The sequence below is a fragment of the Parasteatoda tepidariorum genome, chromosome 5 (assembly GCF_043381705.1).
Source record: "Parasteatoda tepidariorum isolate YZ-2023 chromosome 5, CAS_Ptep_4.0, whole genome shotgun sequence".
NCBI lineage: Eukaryota > Metazoa > Arthropoda > Arachnida > Araneae > Theridiidae > Parasteatoda > Parasteatoda tepidariorum.
In genome coordinates this window covers 80,631,100-80,650,579 of record NC_092208.1, presented here as the reverse complement: position 1 = coordinate 80,650,579, position 19,480 = coordinate 80,631,100, and the positions used below count along the sequence as shown (strand labels likewise).

The 19,480-nt window shown below is 26.6% G+C and overlaps 1 protein-coding gene across 1 annotated transcript in view; it reads right to left on the bottom strand.

Moving 5' to 3' along the window:
* Positions 1–4,401: 4,401 nt before the first annotated feature.
* LOC107456819 (V-type proton ATPase catalytic subunit A) overlaps positions 4,402–19,480 on the bottom strand; it is a 29,957-nt gene continuing 14,878 nt past the window's right edge. The window contains exons 7-14 of the mRNA XM_043043870.2: positions 18,965–19,127; positions 17,565–17,673; positions 14,883–15,005; positions 13,671–13,785; positions 11,578–11,785; positions 9,809–9,868; positions 8,930–9,196; positions 4,402–6,872 (exon numbers count right to left, since the gene is read on the bottom strand). Of these exons, the coding sequence (XP_042899804.1) occupies positions 6,780–6,872; positions 8,930–9,196; positions 9,809–9,868; positions 11,578–11,785; positions 13,671–13,785; positions 14,883–15,005; positions 17,565–17,673; positions 18,965–19,127 (1,138 nt within the window). The 3' untranslated portion in view covers positions 4,402–6,779. The remainder of the gene's footprint in view (positions 6,873–8,929; positions 9,197–9,808; positions 9,869–11,577; positions 11,786–13,670; positions 13,786–14,882; positions 15,006–17,564; positions 17,674–18,964; positions 19,128–19,480) is intronic.

The following is a 19,480-nucleotide window of genomic DNA, read 5'->3' as shown; positions in this document are numbered from 1 at the left end:
TTTTATGACGTTTCAATTTTATGTGATGACGTATACAAATGTAAATAAAAATGGCGGCGATGTTGATGAAGAGGATGATCGGATGAAATTTTTTTATAGACGAAACGGATCAGTTTTCTTAATTTAATAATAACATTTCCTTTAAAATTAAAGCATTAAAAATACTTTCACACGATGAGATAACCATTTCAATGCAGTTGATGTACTACCATAACAGGAACCTGCACATCATTTTAGTATCGGTGAGTATGTGGTGTTACTACCACTATAAATAATAAATACCAATTCACCAGTATATAAGACATGTTAACTTGATTCTATCATGAGGAGCCAGTGGCTCACTTTTTTACAAGTGATGCCATACTGACCATGTGAGTTTAACTCAATGGCAGCAAAATATAATGGCAAATAACCTTAAAATGGCACTATAATTTTATATAATGGCACTGAATATTGACAATTAACTCGGACATGACTAAATCACGGACAAATATAAAACAATCTGAATCATACGACTCATAATGGACCATACCTCATAATTATAAATCGGACCATACCCTATAATGGGTCATTATAATCTTGACTTTTGCTTTATTGGCGAGCAATCTAACAGACTCCTAATCAGGAGTCAATAATAATCTCCACTTTTTCTTTACAGGACTTTCTTATTTCTAATTGCATATTTATGTATTATCATGTATATTTCTACTTTATTTTATTTTACTATGTTAATATTTACTAATATCTCATAATTTTACTATTAAATCATCTTTATGATTATACCTGAGCAATGGCTCATACTAATTTTCTAATTTCAATTCTAGGAACAAAGACCTCAAGGTTACACCAGAAGGATCTGCAACTCATGATGAAGAGGTAAAGGGCCCTATGGCCTCAGGCACCTCGGCCAAACTACAGGATTAGGATTAGGACTTTCTGCAATCCTAACACCTTACTTAGTTTTAACCCACTGACGGTTCTGCGCGTAAAAAGTCGCATTTTAACCTGCAGTCTTCTCTGCATAGCAAAACCGGTTTATCCATGCTGATGGATAGGGGAATAGTGTATAGAAGAGAAACATTGTCCGCGCCGGAATACTTTGACTTCAATTTTAACTATTTACCAGAAATTTCCGCGATATTGTCAAAGTTTTTTATGTATTGAATTTTAGTAGTAATTTAAAATCTATCCAGCAGCCGTTAAATCACACAAACACCGCATGTATGAATTCGGGACTATCAGCATATTAGGCAGCAGAAGTATTAAAATTAGTTCCATCTTTGTCATAAGACGAGATAGAAAAACTCATCCCAAAGCTCCATTGCGTGTTAATCACGCACTTCTCAAGCCATAACTTCAGTATGTGCTATACCTCGAAAAATGGAAGCTCCATCACCAATCATTGGTATGCGGCGTCATTTATGTTTAAAATTTCTGCAGCTATTTTAGATAGGATCATAAATAAATCGAAATAATTACTTCCGAAGAATCCGAATGGTATGCCAGTTAGGAAGACTCGCCAAAAGAAATCGCTCATATTTTGTGCGCTTTAACTCTCCTCCACTAGGTTTTTTCGCCAACTTTTCGTGGTGGAATAATAGTAATACGTACTTTATTTACGTCGCACTAGAGTAGGCTCTTGGCGAGTCTGAGAAGCATCTCTGAGGATGATCAAGTAACCCGAAAAATATGGTGTCTTGGGATATTCATCCACTTTTAGATGCACCTGGATAATTTTCTTAAAAAAAAATTTCCGCACATGCGCTGTATAAAGCAAAATTGATTCAAACGCTTTGTTTAATTTTTTTTTAAATATTTAAGCTATAGCAAAAGTGGCACTAGACCTAGTACATATTTCGGATATTTACCAAAGGTCTAGTCATACTAGGTCTGGTTAAGTGCCATTGCCCGGTATATCCTACACTGATGTTTTTTTAAGGCCAAGTGTCATTGCCCAGTATACCCTACACTAATGTTTTTTTAAGGTTCAGTGCGACTGCCCGGTATACCCTACACTGATGTTTCTTTAAGGTTCAGTGCCACTGTCCGGTATACCCTACACTGATGTTTTTTTAAGGTACAGTGCCACTGCCCAGAATACATTTGCCCGGTATACCCTACAATGTTTTTAAGGTACAGTGCCACTGCCCAGTATACATTTGCCCGGTATACCCTACACTGATGTTTTTTAAGGTACAGTGCCACTGCCCAGTATACCCTACACTGCTGTTTTTTTAAAGTTAAGTGCCACTGCCCGGTATACCCTACACTGATGTTTTTTTAAAGTCAAGTGCCATTGCCCGGTATATATTTGCTCGATACTCCAAACAATGATGTTTGTTCTAATCTATCGTCAGTAAGTATTAAAATATCGAATAAATGTAATTTAATTATATCCACGAATAAATTAATATCAAATCGGATGTAATAAATATTTCGGACATTCACCAAAGCGACTAATTTGATTGTCAACATTCACCGGTGAAAGTCAACAACCACCGATTTCGGTCATTCACAGTAACATGCACATCATTTACATAATAACTTCATCAGGACGATTATTTCAGACTTTGCCTAAATAGCATTTCAAAAAATAAAAATAATTGGTTTCGTTGGCGACGATCTCGTAAGGCGATAAAGAATCATGCATAGTACAGGTAAGGAAGATATTAACCTCGAAGGAAAAGTGGATGAATACCCCAAGGAATCGAAAAATATAAAACGAAAGTATATTTATAGCTTTTGATTTGATTATCGGATTGTCACGAATTTCGAATTTATCTTAATAGTTCGAGGGTCGATGCGCAGACGATATTTTAAGTTACAAAAACTGATACTAACTTAAATAAACCTTTTCTTGATGAATCAGATTTCTTGATCATCAATATTATTGAAATTTTTTCTTTTTCAATCGCAATGTGATTCAAATGCAAAATTGTTTCTCTCAAAAAGGTGAATTCAGACAGATACTCGAAACAGAGAATCCTCGTCTTTTGAGTTAGGATGAAAGTTATGATGTTCCAAGCATAAGAAAGCTTACTTTATTGTATAAAAAAAAACTTACGCAGGAAAGGTGTCCATCGAGTTAATAAATTAAAAACCAACGAAAATCTAATGTTTCATAACACGTTTTGGAAAAAAATTGTGTTTTTTAAAATCATTTTAAGAAGCAAAAAATTATTTACTATTCTGTGATACATCAATAGATCAAAGTATCAGAAATTTTTCAAAGCGGTTTTACTAATTTTTAAACATACCGAAAATTTAAAAGAACCCAAAAAAAAATTCTTAGAAAAACTGTTCTAGGAATTCAAAAGGCAATTGATTTTAGAAACAAACAAATAGGCAATAATGACTTTATCATTTTTAGTTTGCAAACATTTTCAAGTAAAAAATGTTTTTCTTTACGCGAAATAGAAGTTTCGCACAAGACTATGTCAAAGAGGGAAAAAAATGTTCTTCTAAACTAAGCTCTTGATCTCTAAACTACAACAGTTAAAAACAAATAAACTTGCGCAATAAAAAAAAATTTAACATTGATTTTTATTGCTTTTTTTAACCCAGGTTTGTGTTCAGAGTTGGCTTAAAAGTAAAAAAAATAAATATCTACGCATCTAAATAATTTTGAATATTTTTATAATTATTGCAGAAGAAATAAAAACAATGGAGAATAACTACATACGTAAATCAGGTATGTACAGCACAATCTTCAATGGTGTGAGTCTCTTTGCAATTCATTTCATATTGATGGGCATATTCATGTTAACTAAAGGATAGCGCTATTAAAGAAAATAGATCTTGTGTTGTAAATAGATAATTTCATAGACAGACAATATGCATAAGCAGTTTTTTTTTCCATATTCCTGCAATTAAAAATATTCATAACTATCAAGATGCATATATATTAAGACATAATACACCTCACTAGTCTATCCTGATGGGCCAGACTACAGTTTAAAAAAGAATATTTATTCATAGAAAGTATGTTTTTGTGACAGTTTTCATGACTTGAAAGATCATCTCTGCAAAAACTAATAAGCACAATTACCGGCACACCCTCGTACTAAGATCCTCCTTACTAAGAAAAATATCCTCATTATTAAGGAAAAATCAAGTTGTTAGATCAAAAGTATTCAGTTTTACTATTTTGCACATAGCAAAGGGAAGTCTGAATTTCTCTTTGATTTAGAAGTTCACTTTTAACTCTTATTTCATCCACTTATCAATTCTAAATCCACCCTTACACATAAGCCACATGAATTAAGACCTCTAATCTTTCCAGCGTGAAAAAAAAAATTCTCCCTAAAATACTTTGTACATTGCTAATTAAAACAGACCACACATGGCAAGAAAAACTTATGATTTCTCCCAAGACGAAAATAACACAATTCATCACTAAAATTCCTTAGAACGTATTATTTATTTTATGAAGTTGTCAAATTACATAGACAGACACACTGCATTCAATAAATTATACTCCATGCCTATTTAACAAGTTGAAAATTTTCATAGTTATATCAACAATTAAACACACGTGACACATGAGCAAAAACATATAAAATATGAGTTTAAAAACACAACTTCATTCAAAAAAATATGTTCACATCCGAATATAAAGATACAAATCAAGTAATAGAAAAGAAATGGGCTCTTCATGTAAAATTAATGGAATAAAATACTTCGATATTTTTGTTCACAATAAAATTCTTACATAACTCTCTAATGTGTACTTGAAATTCAACAAAAACGTAAAAATATTGGAATTATATAGTCATAAACATCAACATAAGAATAAAATAAAGTTATTTAAATATAATCAACAACTCCAGTTACTAGACATTATATAATTTGGCCAACAAAAATTAGATTGTCATCATTTAAAAAATTAAGCTGCCATAAAATCATCTTCAAAAAATAAATAAATATAGAATATATGGCTGGCCTTCATAAATAGCATAAAATTAAAGGAAAACAATAATTTTTGTCGGCTTAAAATTTTCCACTAAGCCCCATGACAGAAAAAGTGTGATTTATTTTGCAATGGAGAGATGGCAAAATAAAAAAAAATATTAACTTCCACTCATACTGCACAAAATTAATTTTGTGTAGTTAATTTTTCCTGCAAATGAAAATTATTTGGCAAGGTACATTTTAACAAAATAACCGAAAAAAGTAGAGCATACATACGAAAATATGATAAAACCTATAAAGTGAAAAAAAAGCAAATTTTTTAAAGTTTTGTATTTACTATTCCACAAAATCATTAATAAGTATATGTATGAAATTATTCAGTGAGTAAATTTGGTTTGATAATGATCTGAAATGGTAGTTTGTACCTTACATGACTAAAAAAACTAAACACGTACTTAGTTTATTTTACAAATATGGATAAAATATTTGAGAAAATTATGAATAAATAGATATATATATATGCCAAATTACATTGCAAGATATTTTTAACTGATGGTAATGCAGAAAAATAATATGCACATTATTTTAAACTATGATTGCAAATTAGAAAAACTATTAAAAAAAATAATACATAAATTATTTCACAAAATTAGTAGAATATTGCGATGCCAAAACTAATTAGTTTTGTTAATACTTGTCAATGAAAACCTGATCATTTGCTGTCACAGGGCAAATAAGTAGTTCACTTCAAGGGAGAAATTTTCGAAACAAATTGAGCTTGTACAAACTTAAAGCAATAAATCAATTGTTCTCTGCTCTTTAATAAATTTTTTGGGAGAAAAAATGGTTAAACCGTCATGATTTCAACTAAAACTGCAAAATCAAATTACATCACCAGGGATACTAACTATAGCAATATTTTCAGATTATTCGAATAGACAATTTTTACACAATTTCTAAAATACTATACAGTAGTAAAAACTAAAAATAAAAAAAAAAATTATATTTTCTAATTGTGTTTTTCCAAATGATAAAGCTTAAATCCAATTTTCAAAAGAAATAAGGATGAAAAATTATAGATAATAAAAATATAGAATCACTTAGAATTTTATTAAGAACCAAATAAATTTCTCCATATCCATAAAAAAAAAAGTAATATAAGTTATATAAGTCATTTCGAGATCAATAATAAATTAAAAGGGGGGGGGGTATCACAGAAGAAATCCATGGAAAAAAAGGAAAGTGAAAAAAAATTACCAGAAGAAAGGGAGTCATTTAAAAACTCAAATATCAGACACTTCTACAGCTTTCATAAAGAACTGCATAGTCTGATACTAAAATCTATAAAAATTGCAGAATCTTTAGTAGTTGGTATCTTTATATCAGATCTCATTTAACACCCTGGTAATGTACTCTGATATTGAGTACTTTGGTAACGTTCAAGTATCAGAAATTAGAGGAAAACAATAACAATAATAAAATAAATATTTTGAAAACACAAAACTATAATTTAAAGATAGAACAATTACATTAAGTACTATTAAGAATTAAAAAGTATGAGCGAAATACCTAAAAAATGAGTTTACAAAATATGCAATAGAAAATATTTCGACACAATTCCTTATGTGAAGTATATATAATGAAGACAAATTTCCTAAACAGAGCAAACACCATATATATATTTTTTTTTTACAATTAGAATCTTTACCTAAACACATAAACAGACAACAAGGCAGTGTTCCGTTTAAATTACAACAAAAATATCCCACATCTGCCACAACATCCACAGAGTTTGGAATGTTCTTTTAAACTTGTCTTGACTAGTATACTTGATGCTATCTAATGTACACTGATAAAAATGTTTAAATTCAATCTTCCAAGTTTCGGAATGCTTGCTGCATGTTTTCAAGAAGCTCGTCATATCTACGTTTGATTTCTTTCTCACCTTCTTTAAGGGGATCCTATTAAAAATAATGAAAGAATTTAGTGAAACTTGCTGAAACAAAAATCTAAGCATGCAAAATTCTCGGAAATTAATTCAATGAATTTTATAAGTTTATATTTAAAATATTTAGCATTTGCAAAGACTACAATAAAAACTGGATTTAAATGTGCAACTTGTTTAAGAATAATATAGTTAAGTACAAGAAATCTGACTGAGAAAATAACTAGCTTTAATGTCAGTTCATTAACGTAGAAACAAACTATTACAAACTAGTACAAACTCAACTATTAATTGAATCTTTTAAGTATAAGTAAAAAGGAATTGGAATAAAGACTTATGGTAAGTCAAAATTGCATTATAAACCAATAACAAAACTTATTTAACAAACAAAGAGGTGGTTAATTTATGCTCAAGGTTTATTAAAAAATGCTAGTTCAATACTTCTGAATTATAACATTTAGTTATTTTTAATTATCAATTAATTGCTCTAAAGATAAAAAGAATAGTAATGTAACTATAATAATTTTAAAATTGAGAAAAACTTCAACTTTAAAATTATACCATGCAAAACTTTGCACCTAATCACAGAACAAAACTTTGCTGCAAATTTTACAACAAATATGAATATGAGAACGTTTTATAAAAAAATTAATTATATCAGTAGAAAAAATAATAATGTAATAATTAATTTTAATTAAAAACAATTTTGAATATGTTTCAGGAGGAGTATGAACCCTGTACATCAGTAAGAAATTAATAATAATGTAGTAATTATTTTAATAATTAATGTAATATTAATTAATTTTTTAACAATATATTAATAATTTTTTTCAACAAATCTTTAATTTTAGGATTTTACCGAGTGAAAGTTTTGAATTTAATCACAGAACAAAAACTTATAATTTATTGAAAATTTTACAACAATTATGAATAAGAACATACTAAACTCAGTACTCATTTAATATCTCAAAAAATGATTTTCATCTTCATTCATATATAAAAAAAAAGTATACTCAACAATATAATGCATGAATTTTTCTCAAAAATCAAAGGATGTTTTTCAATGATTATTTGGAAAATTGTAAAAACTTATAGTTTTCTGGCATAACTCTTTCTTTCAGGAATATTAAATATAATTTATTTTTTCAAAGGAATAAAATTTTAAACTAAAAAATCAGATTATTTTCAAACAGAAAGTTTAGACAAAAGCAAAAACTTAAGTATGTTTGCTTCGAATGACAGCTCAGCTCCTTAACAACTAAGACAGACAAGAACTTACCTAAAATTTTTAAACACATGCATAACATAAGAATAAAATCATTATCACTTCGAACAATTTCTAAATGCAGAAAATTAGAATTTTTGCAATCCCAATTCATTCATTTCTATATATAAAATATAGATGGAAGTAGTATACCATCATAAATTTACATCAAAATTCAAGGTCAGTTGCCCTTTCTATTCTGAGTACTTTAATTATGTGTTCCCTACTTAATTAATTATTGATTATTCCATTTAATTACCATATAAAAATCTGTTAAAATAATATGAGTATGCAGCATAAGAACTGAATAATAAAATTTTGAATAATAATAAAATTTTTGAAACTGAGCAAAGACTAAAGCAGCATATGCCCAAAATTTATCTTTCACTATATTTAAAAATTAGAAAATTAAACTTCAAATGAAAATATTCAAAATAAAATAAACATGAATGCAAAACAGAATATCATCAGAACGGGGGCACACTGCATGCATTTACCTTGGAGCTTTTTGTAAATTACAGTTTCACAAAACAAAAGTGTAATACAATTTTTATTTTGTTAAACTAAAATTTCCAGAAAAGCTAATCATGTAGCCCCCTGAAAAAATCCTGTATTGTGTTTATGTTTCTTTTATTTCATTTTCATGTTTTTAGATTTCACTTTAAGTTTAAAATTCTTATTTTCAAATTAATTATTAATTGCTAATAGTTCATCCTCCTAGAAATAATTCCTTAAATATAACATTATATAAAATGTAAGATTTTGAATCTAAATTAGATAGCTATTTTAACAACAATAAAATGTTTTACCAGAAACTTCATGGAACTCAGTTGATATAGAATGTTATCCATGGCTTCCCTGATAACTGACCACGTTATTCGATTCTCACTTTGTGCAGTAGATTGGACAGCATTCTGAGCCAAGTCATAGAATGCAATCATATTCCTCATCATCCCAACAGTTTTGTAGAATGGACAGAATTTGTCATAAGGACTGTAGCCATTTTGTTGCAAGAAATCATCTTTAAACAATCTTGCCACCTCTAGCGTGATTTTATCTGTCTCAGCTAATGAGGCCTAAAAATATAAATAAGACAAAATTAGGTATTGAACTTACATAATAAAAAAAAAAATTCATTTAAAAAAAAAAACTATTTCAGAATATAGAATTCAGTTTTATAATCGATGAAAATTTCTTATGTTTTAATTATTCAGTAATTGGATGTCAAACTTTCAATTTAAAATAAATAAAAATACAAACATTTGAATTTATTTATACACAAAAACCTCTTCAAAAAATATTAATTTTAAGTCATAAAAAACAGAAAACTTTATTACTACTAATGTTTTCTAAAGAAGAGTATTTCAACTTAGCAAAGAAACAAACACAAATTTCTTGTTAAAAATATTATTGCAAATAGTAAATGATAATATAAGAAAACTTAAAAATTAAGCTATTTCTTTCAATTAAAAAAATATATATTTGAAATAAAAACTTTAAAATTTAAAATGAAATATTTAAAATTTTATTACTTTTGTTACAAATTTACTATATTTAAATAAAAAAAAGATTTTGTATTATATTACAATTATATTTATAAAATATATTATAAAAAGTGGAAGAAAAAAAACATTTTGTATAAATTAGAAGTACATACTAAAATGTATATTATACAAAAATTTATGTACCTTTCCTACTAACTGTACAATTTCTGATAAATCTTCTTCTTCTTGCAAGATCTGTTGAGTCTGAAAAAAATTAGTTTGTCAAACTGAAGTAAAAAGAATAAAATATAAAGGCAACATTAAAATGAGCACCAGTTAACGATTTAATAAAGAATTTTAAGTTAATCCATGGGCCTACTACCTGCTAACAGGAAATTTTTTCCAAATATTTAACGTCCTAGCAGAATTTAAGCTTTACGATTTGAATAAAAATGATTTTAATCACGTTTAAACAATTTAAAGATTAAAAATATCGAATCTTCAATAACTGAACACCTGATAAACATGATGTAAGGTTTTAGATGCTAGCAAAATTTTAAAAACACCTGTTTTAATTATTAGTTTAAGACTTATATAAATATTGTAGAAAGATTGAAATTTTGATAACCTATTTTCAAATATGTTGTCATTATCATAGTTATGTGGGTATATTAAATAACATATTTTGAAATTTTAGTCATTAAAAAAAAATGAGTCATTCGAAAAAAAATCGTATTCTAGCAATATACAATGATAAACTAATAAGAACTTTTCTTCATTAATTTTGTATAAAATACAAAATTTTATAAAAAAATTTGAAATTTTTACATTAAAATATATGGAAGAAAATTATCTTATTGAAAACAGAGTAATAAAAAAATACCACAGATGGGCATAAAACAAAAATTTTAATTTAAAACATATTTGAACAAGTTGAAAAAAAAGTAAAAGCTAAGCAAAATGAAATATAAGTACAAGGAAATGTTGTTAAATAAAATTAAATCCTATGAAATTTCAAACTATATTCTTATTTCCTTCACTGAAAATTAAGAACAAATCAAACTGATCATAATTTTTCTTATTTAAAAAAATAATAGTATAGAAAACAACACACATGCTTATAAAAAAATTTTAAAAAAACAATATATGTCAAAACTATAAAACTGACAAAATTACTTTCTTGAATATAGAAAAAAAAAAACAGCAAAAACTCCAGAAACCATTTTAATTTTCAATATAAACTTGAATTTTTTTCATTGTTTATTGTATGAGAGTAAATGTTTATTTTATATAATTGAGTCACAGACATTTATAAAAAATGAACATTTTCAGATAACTCAAATAGTTTAATGGTTTTCTAACAATTTGTCAAAAATATACTTTAAAAAAAAAAAAAATTCTCAAGATTGATAAACATTATGTTGACCATTTATTTTCAGTAATTTTCACAGTCTATTAATAGAAACTCAATACGAAGTGCAAACTAAATTTTAGTAATAAATGTTAATTGTACAAAAAAAAAATTGCAAACAGATAAACAAATAACCTAAGTTTTTTTTTTTTTTTAAATAATTTATAGCTTAATTTCTTATGAGTTGTTTATCAGTTAGCCTTTATAAATCGAAGGTGATAGAGATACAGCAATTTTAATTTTAATCATTAAAAAAAGTTTTAGTATACTAACAGTGATTTAAAATTTTTAAAGCTATTTATTAAAAAAATTCCTTAAACAACTAAGTTAATCATATTTGCCAAAATTAATACAAATAATTTTGATAGTTCATTAACTGGTAATCTGTACACAGAAAGCTAAGTTTTACTGAAAAAATTGTAGCAAACTTCACAGATTTTTTTATTCACAAAAGTATAAACCATTTAGAGAAATGGAGTCTTATAAAACAAAACATAGGTAAATATAATTAGTAAAAAAAAATTCAGAAGGATAAATCTAAAAACAATTTTAAACTGCTTACCTTAGTACGAAGAGGGACAAAATCAGCAAAATTTTTATCATAAAAATCATCCAAAGCTCTTGTATATTTACTGTATGAGATCAGCCAATTTATAGAAGGGAAATGCTTCCTTTGTGCTAATTTTTTGTCCAAACCCCAAAACACCTGTACAATACCAAGAGTGGCTGATGTGACAGGATCTGAGAAATCACCACCAGGTGGAGATACACTGGAAATAAAATTGGAACATTATGCATAACACCATAATAAATGATCAACATAAGTTGAAATAAAAAATGATACTAAAAAAAGAAATGCACACTTGCATTAATTAACCCTTTGATGGACACAGGTGTTCCTTATATATATTTTTTTTTCTAACACACTAATTACAAAAAAAAAAAAAAAAAAAATNTGTTTCAAAAAAAAAAAAAAAAAAATTGTACTAAAATATAAAATCCAAAAAAAGAAGGATGAAAAAAAAATTTCATTCATTCAAAACATTTATCAACTGATTTTGTAAATTAAAGAAATTTCAGTGATAAATAACTGGTTCTCTTAGATTTAAATAATAGCAAATTTGAAAAATTATTGTTTAGAAGTGAGCTGCGTTTAGACGTACCTTTAATGCAGAAAAAGACACCGGTGTTAGATGCTGTATTTTATAACCATAAATCATTAAAATGCTATATATAATATTTTTCACTTAGTTTGATCAAATTAATGCAAGAAAGTATAAAAATTTGTTTAATAAAAAAAACTGTGCCAAAGAGTTAACATTTACACTAAAAATTCTATAATTGTGGAGCAGGGGACTCCATGGTGGACACTGAATCATTTAGGTAATTAAATACTTCTAGTAAAACAATGACAAGCATCGATTCTGACCAATGCCTTCAAAATTCTTAAAAAAATTAATTGGTTGCAAACGTTACCAGCATTTACTGAGTTTCTTATAAGCAAAGACTCATTACATAAAGTTTAATGAAAAAATATGCAATAAATTGAGACATAAATGTTTTTCTGTAAATTGAAATGTAAACCATATCATAACGATGAAATACATTTGATTATTTCCTAAACCTAATCTTATATTTTGTTTTTCTTTCGCTAGGTTTACTATATGCACACAAACACTTCTTAGATTTATAGCAAATCAATAAAGAAAAAGAAAAATTTCTGAAGTACAGATTACATCAAACTTTCAAGTTCACTGCAAAATATTAATTATTGTATATATTAGTTATTAATAAGATGCATGCCTACGTAATGCATTATTAAAATAATGATAGTAAGCTACCTTTAACATTATCTGGCCATATCTTTTAAGCTGTCTAAGATTTACACCTAAGAAGTTGTGATTTTTTATCAACATTTGACACACTTGTAGACGATCATGAGCTAAAGAATAACACAACTTATAGTAATATTTTCTGTTCACAGAAAAGAATCCTTTTTGTTTGGCAAGACATGTTTATCATTCAAACACAAAAAATTAGATAAAAAAGAAATAGCTTAATTTTAAAATTTAAAAGGTAGTAAACTTAAACATTTTCTTTTTGTTTAGTCTTGAGTATTTCTCATACTTAACTAAAATTAAACTAGATACAACTAACTTTAATAATAAGTATAACAGTAACATTACAGAGCGCTTATAAAATGAATTGTTGTCTATGTAGAATAAAATGCTTGTTTAAAAGATCTAGATTAAACAAAGGAAAAAACTATTTCAAAGAACTAATCAGATCAAGGGTCTGTCTAGGTTTTTCTGAGAGGTACCTATTTTGTGAAAATTGAGACATAATTTAGGAAAATTAAAAATTATATTAAAAAATCAAAGCAAAAATGTGGTAAAAATATGGATTTATCGTTTCTTACAGGATACAAAAATAAAATTTTTAGATTAAGAATTTTGTGAAAATACCGTTTTTCCTAAAGTTGATTTTGTGAAGGTACTGCTAAACGGTAGTAAATTTGGCCTGGACAGATCCCTGCAGATGTTAAATTATATTTTTGTTTATTATTATTAATTTTTTATTAGAAAAAAGGCGTGAAAGGCATCCAATATTATGAAATTTATAATATAATTCCGAACACATGAAAATAATACTTACGCTCCTACAATTGTTACACTTCCTTCCCTTTCAGGATTTCCTAAGCATTTTACTCTTCCAGCTCTTTCATAAAAGGATGCCAAACGAGCACCAAGATAAGCAGGATAACCAGAATCTATTAACGGAATTAAAAAAAACACGTATGGTAAATATACCTATCAAAAAATGGGATATAATATCTTAGATTAAATATGAAGATGAGCTATTTCAAAGAAGAAAAAAACAATAAAAAATAAAAAATTTTAAAAAAAATCAGTCATTAAAAAAATTATACATTAAAACTGTTTAAAAACAAATTTCATTAAAATATTTTTTACTTTTTTATAAAAAAATCAAGAATTAGAATTTGGAATAAAGATAAAAATGAAATTCTTCAACAATATAATAAATATTTTACATGCTTGAAATGCTCAAAATTAATGGGGCATTTAAATTAAAAAGCATATCCATATGATAAATGAATAAATCAGAAATTATAAAATACATGTACTACTTTTATAAAGTAAATGTTTAAGTTTCAAATGTTTGAGATAAAAACTTCTCTATTCACATTCTAAAGTAAGCTTTGTTAAATTTCAACTCCATCAATTTAATATATAAAATTTGCATCACTAAACTGCTGAAAAAGCCAAGCAGTCCTGTTACTAATTCTATCAGATGTTAATGGAAAAAAAAGTAACTAAAAATAAACTTTACATTATCCTTCCTAACCAAGAAACTAATTTTGTTAAAAGATAAGTTCTAAGAATGAAAGGAAAAAACCTACATAGAAATTTAAATTTGCTGCATAGATTAGTCTATAAATTTACCATTAATCCTATAACCATTTATAAGTGAAAGACATTATTCCTATATTAATAACTAAAAATGCATGCTTACGTACACTTCTAATACTATATATTTCAAAGTTTTACCAAATATTCAAAGTAATTTACTAGATATTTTAAATATAATAAAATGTCATAATAAAGAAATTCTGGTAATTAAAATTAATATCAAAATATAAATATAGGTATTTTAATAAATTCATTAAATTTTTTCGTAAAACTTATACACAATGTAGTTTAATTCAAAATCGGACAAGCATAATTTGTTAAAATTTATTATTTTCCAATATATTTTTTAAAAAAATCTATATACATTTTTATAAAATGATGTATAAATTTTGGTAACACGATATATAAATGCCATAAAAAATAATAACAATCATACCAGCAGGCATCTCAGCTAAACGACCAGAAATTTCTCTCAAAGCTTCAGCCCACCTAGATGTAGAATCAGCCATCATAGCCACATTGCAACCCATATCACGGAAATATTCTGATAATGTAATGCCTGGGAGAAGATTTATATTTATGTAAATAAAACAACAACAAAAACTTATTACTTTTATGAAATACTCTAACACAACTCATTAATTCAAAGAGAGAAAATTAATAAATCAAACACAAACAAAATCGCATTATAAATTTTGTTACGCTTTCGAATTTTTCTCATAAAATTCTGAAAACTTATTTACTAGGATATCTTAAATCTATATCACTGATAATATAAACTAGTTTTTTCAAAGCTATGCTACCTTTCTTAGTATTAAATTATTCCATTAATTTTTGTCCTACACACATCTATTCTATAACATTAAAGAACATCTATAACATTACATCTATAACATTATGGAATTTTTTTTATTCTCACAAAAGAATAGAAAAACCAGGAGCAATTTTTCTCCCTTGATGGGCGAAAAAAGCATGGTTTGAAACTAGTTCTGCAGAGTAAAAAAAAAATTTTTTTTGAAAATTTCTGCAAAAAAGAAGAAAAAAAATTTTACTTTATTATTCTTTATTTTTCACTATTAACAACTGAAAATAGAAAAAATGCGAGCTTCCCCTTCTATGCCAGTGAAAGACATTTGAAAATAAATCTGGATCGAAAAAAAAAAATACCTTTCGAAAATTTCTGGATAAAAGAAAAACAAAATGTTTTACTTTACTATTCTTTAGTTTTCATTATTCTCTAATGAGAAGAGAAAAATCCTGAGCATTTCTTTCTGATCGTGAATAAGGCATCTTTTGAATATAATTCTGCTGCGAAGAAGAAAAATCTTTCAAAAATTTTTGTAAAAAATAAATTTAACATTTTTTACATCCTAGGAGAAAAATCTCTCTGCAAAAACTCTGTAGTGTTCTGTGACAATGTTGCTGTGATTCTTTACAGGATTATAATTACCATCAAGAATTTTACATGAGTTTCAACATTTTGCTAAAACAATCAAAATCAGAAGGAAAAACACATGTATCATGATCTTATTCCTCTTTATTGTGTGCAATTTTATTTCTCTTCCACTCCAGTTGAACATGAATTGGCAAGCAGACACAGAAGCTGATATACAAAAAAGATTTCATGTTCTACCAAATTATGCCCCCTCCTCACACCCCATTCAAAAGGAATGAATTGAAAAACAGGTGCAGTTGCAATACTTGACCTTGAGACATTATTCTGTTTTCTTGGCTGTCACTATGTTCAAAAGCAGAATAGTGGAAATGACAGGTGACTTTTTAAAAAATAAGAAAAAATAAAAAAATAATAAGAAAATTAAGAAAATAGGAGGTCTGTGGTGCCTGTATCTTCTTATTTTTTTTCCAACTTTTTAAATTGTAATTTTTTTTTACATTTTTTTAATTTTAAATATTTTTAAAAATATTTTATTTTTTATTAACTTTTTCTGCTTCTCTTTTAAAAATATTTATATATTTTTTTCCATGTTCTTTCTATATTTTTAGCTTATTTTATAAATTTTATGCTCTTATATATATGGGTCATTCCAAAAATAAAGCACACTTTCAGAGTCCGAGACTTTCGCTTATTATATTTCTTATAATTTTGAACCAAAACAAAATGTAAGCATTAGATAATAAATTTCATGTTTTTTTTTTCACATGATTCTAAAACTTTGAGTTACTTTGCTTTTTTTCAGTTCTAATTGGGTTATAAAAAATTATATCCTAAAAAATGCTTTGTCCTAGCAACTTATTTAGCTTTTTTTCATTATATTTCTTTTATATAATATGATTTCTTAGTTATAATTCAGGGTCCTTACTATCTTTCAGTGTTCCTAAATATCATTCCTTGCTGTTTTTTTTATTTTTTATTATTATTAGTTTTCAGTGTTTTTTTCTCTTTCAGAGAAAATTTATATATCCCAGAAATTTGTCTCCTGTGTTACCTCTGCCTTATTTTTAAAATTCAAACTAGAATTACTTATAAAAAAGTTAGCAACAATAGCCACTCACACACTTCTATGCTCTTAGTATTCTTTTCAGGCAGCCATTTGTTCAGGAAATGAAATTTTAGGAATAAATTGGATGATTAAGGGTTTTTGAAGGGATTTGCATGTTTCCTATGTTACCTTAGATTTTTACTATAAATAATAAGAATCTTAGTTTATTTTAGGTTTAAATTATAAATAATATTTCGACAAAAAATTTCCATGTGACTTAATGTTTCTGTAAAATTTATTAACATGTGAGAGAATTTAAATTTCAGTTTGCCCCGTATGTTACTTGTCTGCTGAGCATAGTTAGATCTAATAGGTATTAGCAATGAATTCTATAAATTTCTCAAATCAACATATTTTTAATGAAATTATGCAAACTTTTAAGTTGTAAAATTATTAAAATAGTAACACAGGGGACATAATTTGCTTATTCAGAGTCAAATATACATGGATAAATAAAAAAAACTTATCTGAAACATTCACATCTAAGTGTTACCATTGCAAAATTGCTTATTTATATTTATATTTAAAAATGGGATGATAATGGGATTTTTCAGTCTATGCGTCTAAGTTTTATACTATAGTGATTAATAATTTTTTAAAAGATTAATAAAACAAACCAGTATAAATAGAGGCTTCTCTGGCAGCTACAGGCATGTTAGAAGTATTTGCAACCAAGGCAGTACGCTTCATAATAGATTCTACATGTCCATCAATTTCAACATTCAACTAAAATAGAACATTTACTTGTTTTTATATGTACCTTATATGCATCAACCAATGCCCATTTACAAAAAATCACATGTCTTATTAACAAAAATTTCATTACTGCTCACTTTAGTTTTAGTTATTACAACAATTGCTTTAGTATGTTAAAAAAATATACATATTACAATCAATTGAAAGGCTTAGGGCAATATAATGATAAGCATCATTAAGACATTTGTGAGAATATTTTTGGCGAAAAACACTGAAATTTTCAATGCGATGCTTCTCTGTACTTTGCATCAAATTGCCTTTCCAAAAATTTGAATGATACACTGTTGTGCAATTGAAAAAACAATGCAAGTGCTTCACGATAGATTTTGAGAAAAGAGGCTTGACAACAATTTTTTTTTTTTTTCTGTTGCTAATGCTATGAAAGCTAAAATTGAATTTCAAAAAACAATGCAAGTGCCTCACAATAGATTTTGAGAAAAGAAACTTGACAACAATTCTTTTTTTTTTTTTTTTTTTTTTTANATTTCATTTTTTTTTTTTTTTTTTTGAATTCTGTTGCTAATGCTATGAAAGCTAAAACTGAATTTCAAAAAAATGAAACAAAATTTATATTGAAACAAATCTTTTACAATAAGAGGCTTATCATCATACAAAAATGCCAAACACATGGAAATTGCTATTTTGAATTTTTTGTTGCATCAGTTGATTTTTCTATTCTATGGCAGTACATATTATAGTAACAATGCTAAAAAACAATCTGTTATAAAAAATGTCACTTTTTAAAAATGTGTGGTTTATAATTATGTTACCCTAAGCTCAATCATTCACATGAAGCCACACTTTTACTAGAAGTTCAATCTTTCTTATTCAATTGCTACATAAATATGTAGTTTTCTTTGATAACTTATAAAATTTTTTTAATTATTATTATAATAGATATAAATCTATAACTGATAAATTTAACAAAAAAAAGGAACTATCTCGTCAATTTTAAATTGAAGTCACAAATACAATAGATTTCTTCCTTTAAATAATTTTTTTTAATGATTTAAATAATTTTTCTAATGAAATGTATAAGATTAAGATAGAGTTGCGGATCTTTATAAAATTCTATTGTAATTTAGTAAATAAAAGCAAAAAGACAGACGAGAATTTACTTGATAATTACCAATGCCATGATAACATACAATCAATAATTTGATAGCAATTAGACGATTTGTCAAGAAACTCCAAGTTCTAAGAAAATAGTAATACATGTAAGATGGATAAAAATTATCAATTAAATCAAATGAATATTCACCTCTGGGAAATCTCTTAGTACTTCAGACATTTCATTCCCTCTTTCTCCACAACCAACATAAATGATAACATCACTGTTAGAGAATTTTGATAATGACTGTGATATGACAGTTTTTCCACAACCAAAAGCACCAGGAATGGCAGTAGTTCCTCCTTGGACACACCTGCGACGTAAATGAAACAAAAAAATAAATAAATAAAAACTTCTTTATTGCAGAACGGACAAGACATTAAAAAATAGCAAAAAGTTTAGAGTAATTTTAAAGCTTGAAAAGTACTGTGAAGTTGAGATAATATGAGAAGACCAGTTAAACATTTTGTTTCCCATTTTTAGGTTATGTTATTTGTTTTAAATATTTTTGATTAGACAAATACAAAGCATTATAATGCCACAAAATATTCACTTTGTATCATGTGCAAAATTGCAAACTCAATAGTTTTAAAAACAGGCAGTAACAGAAAATCAGTTTCAAAAGGCAGATCAAGATAGGCATAGATTACTGAGTATCAAATTATC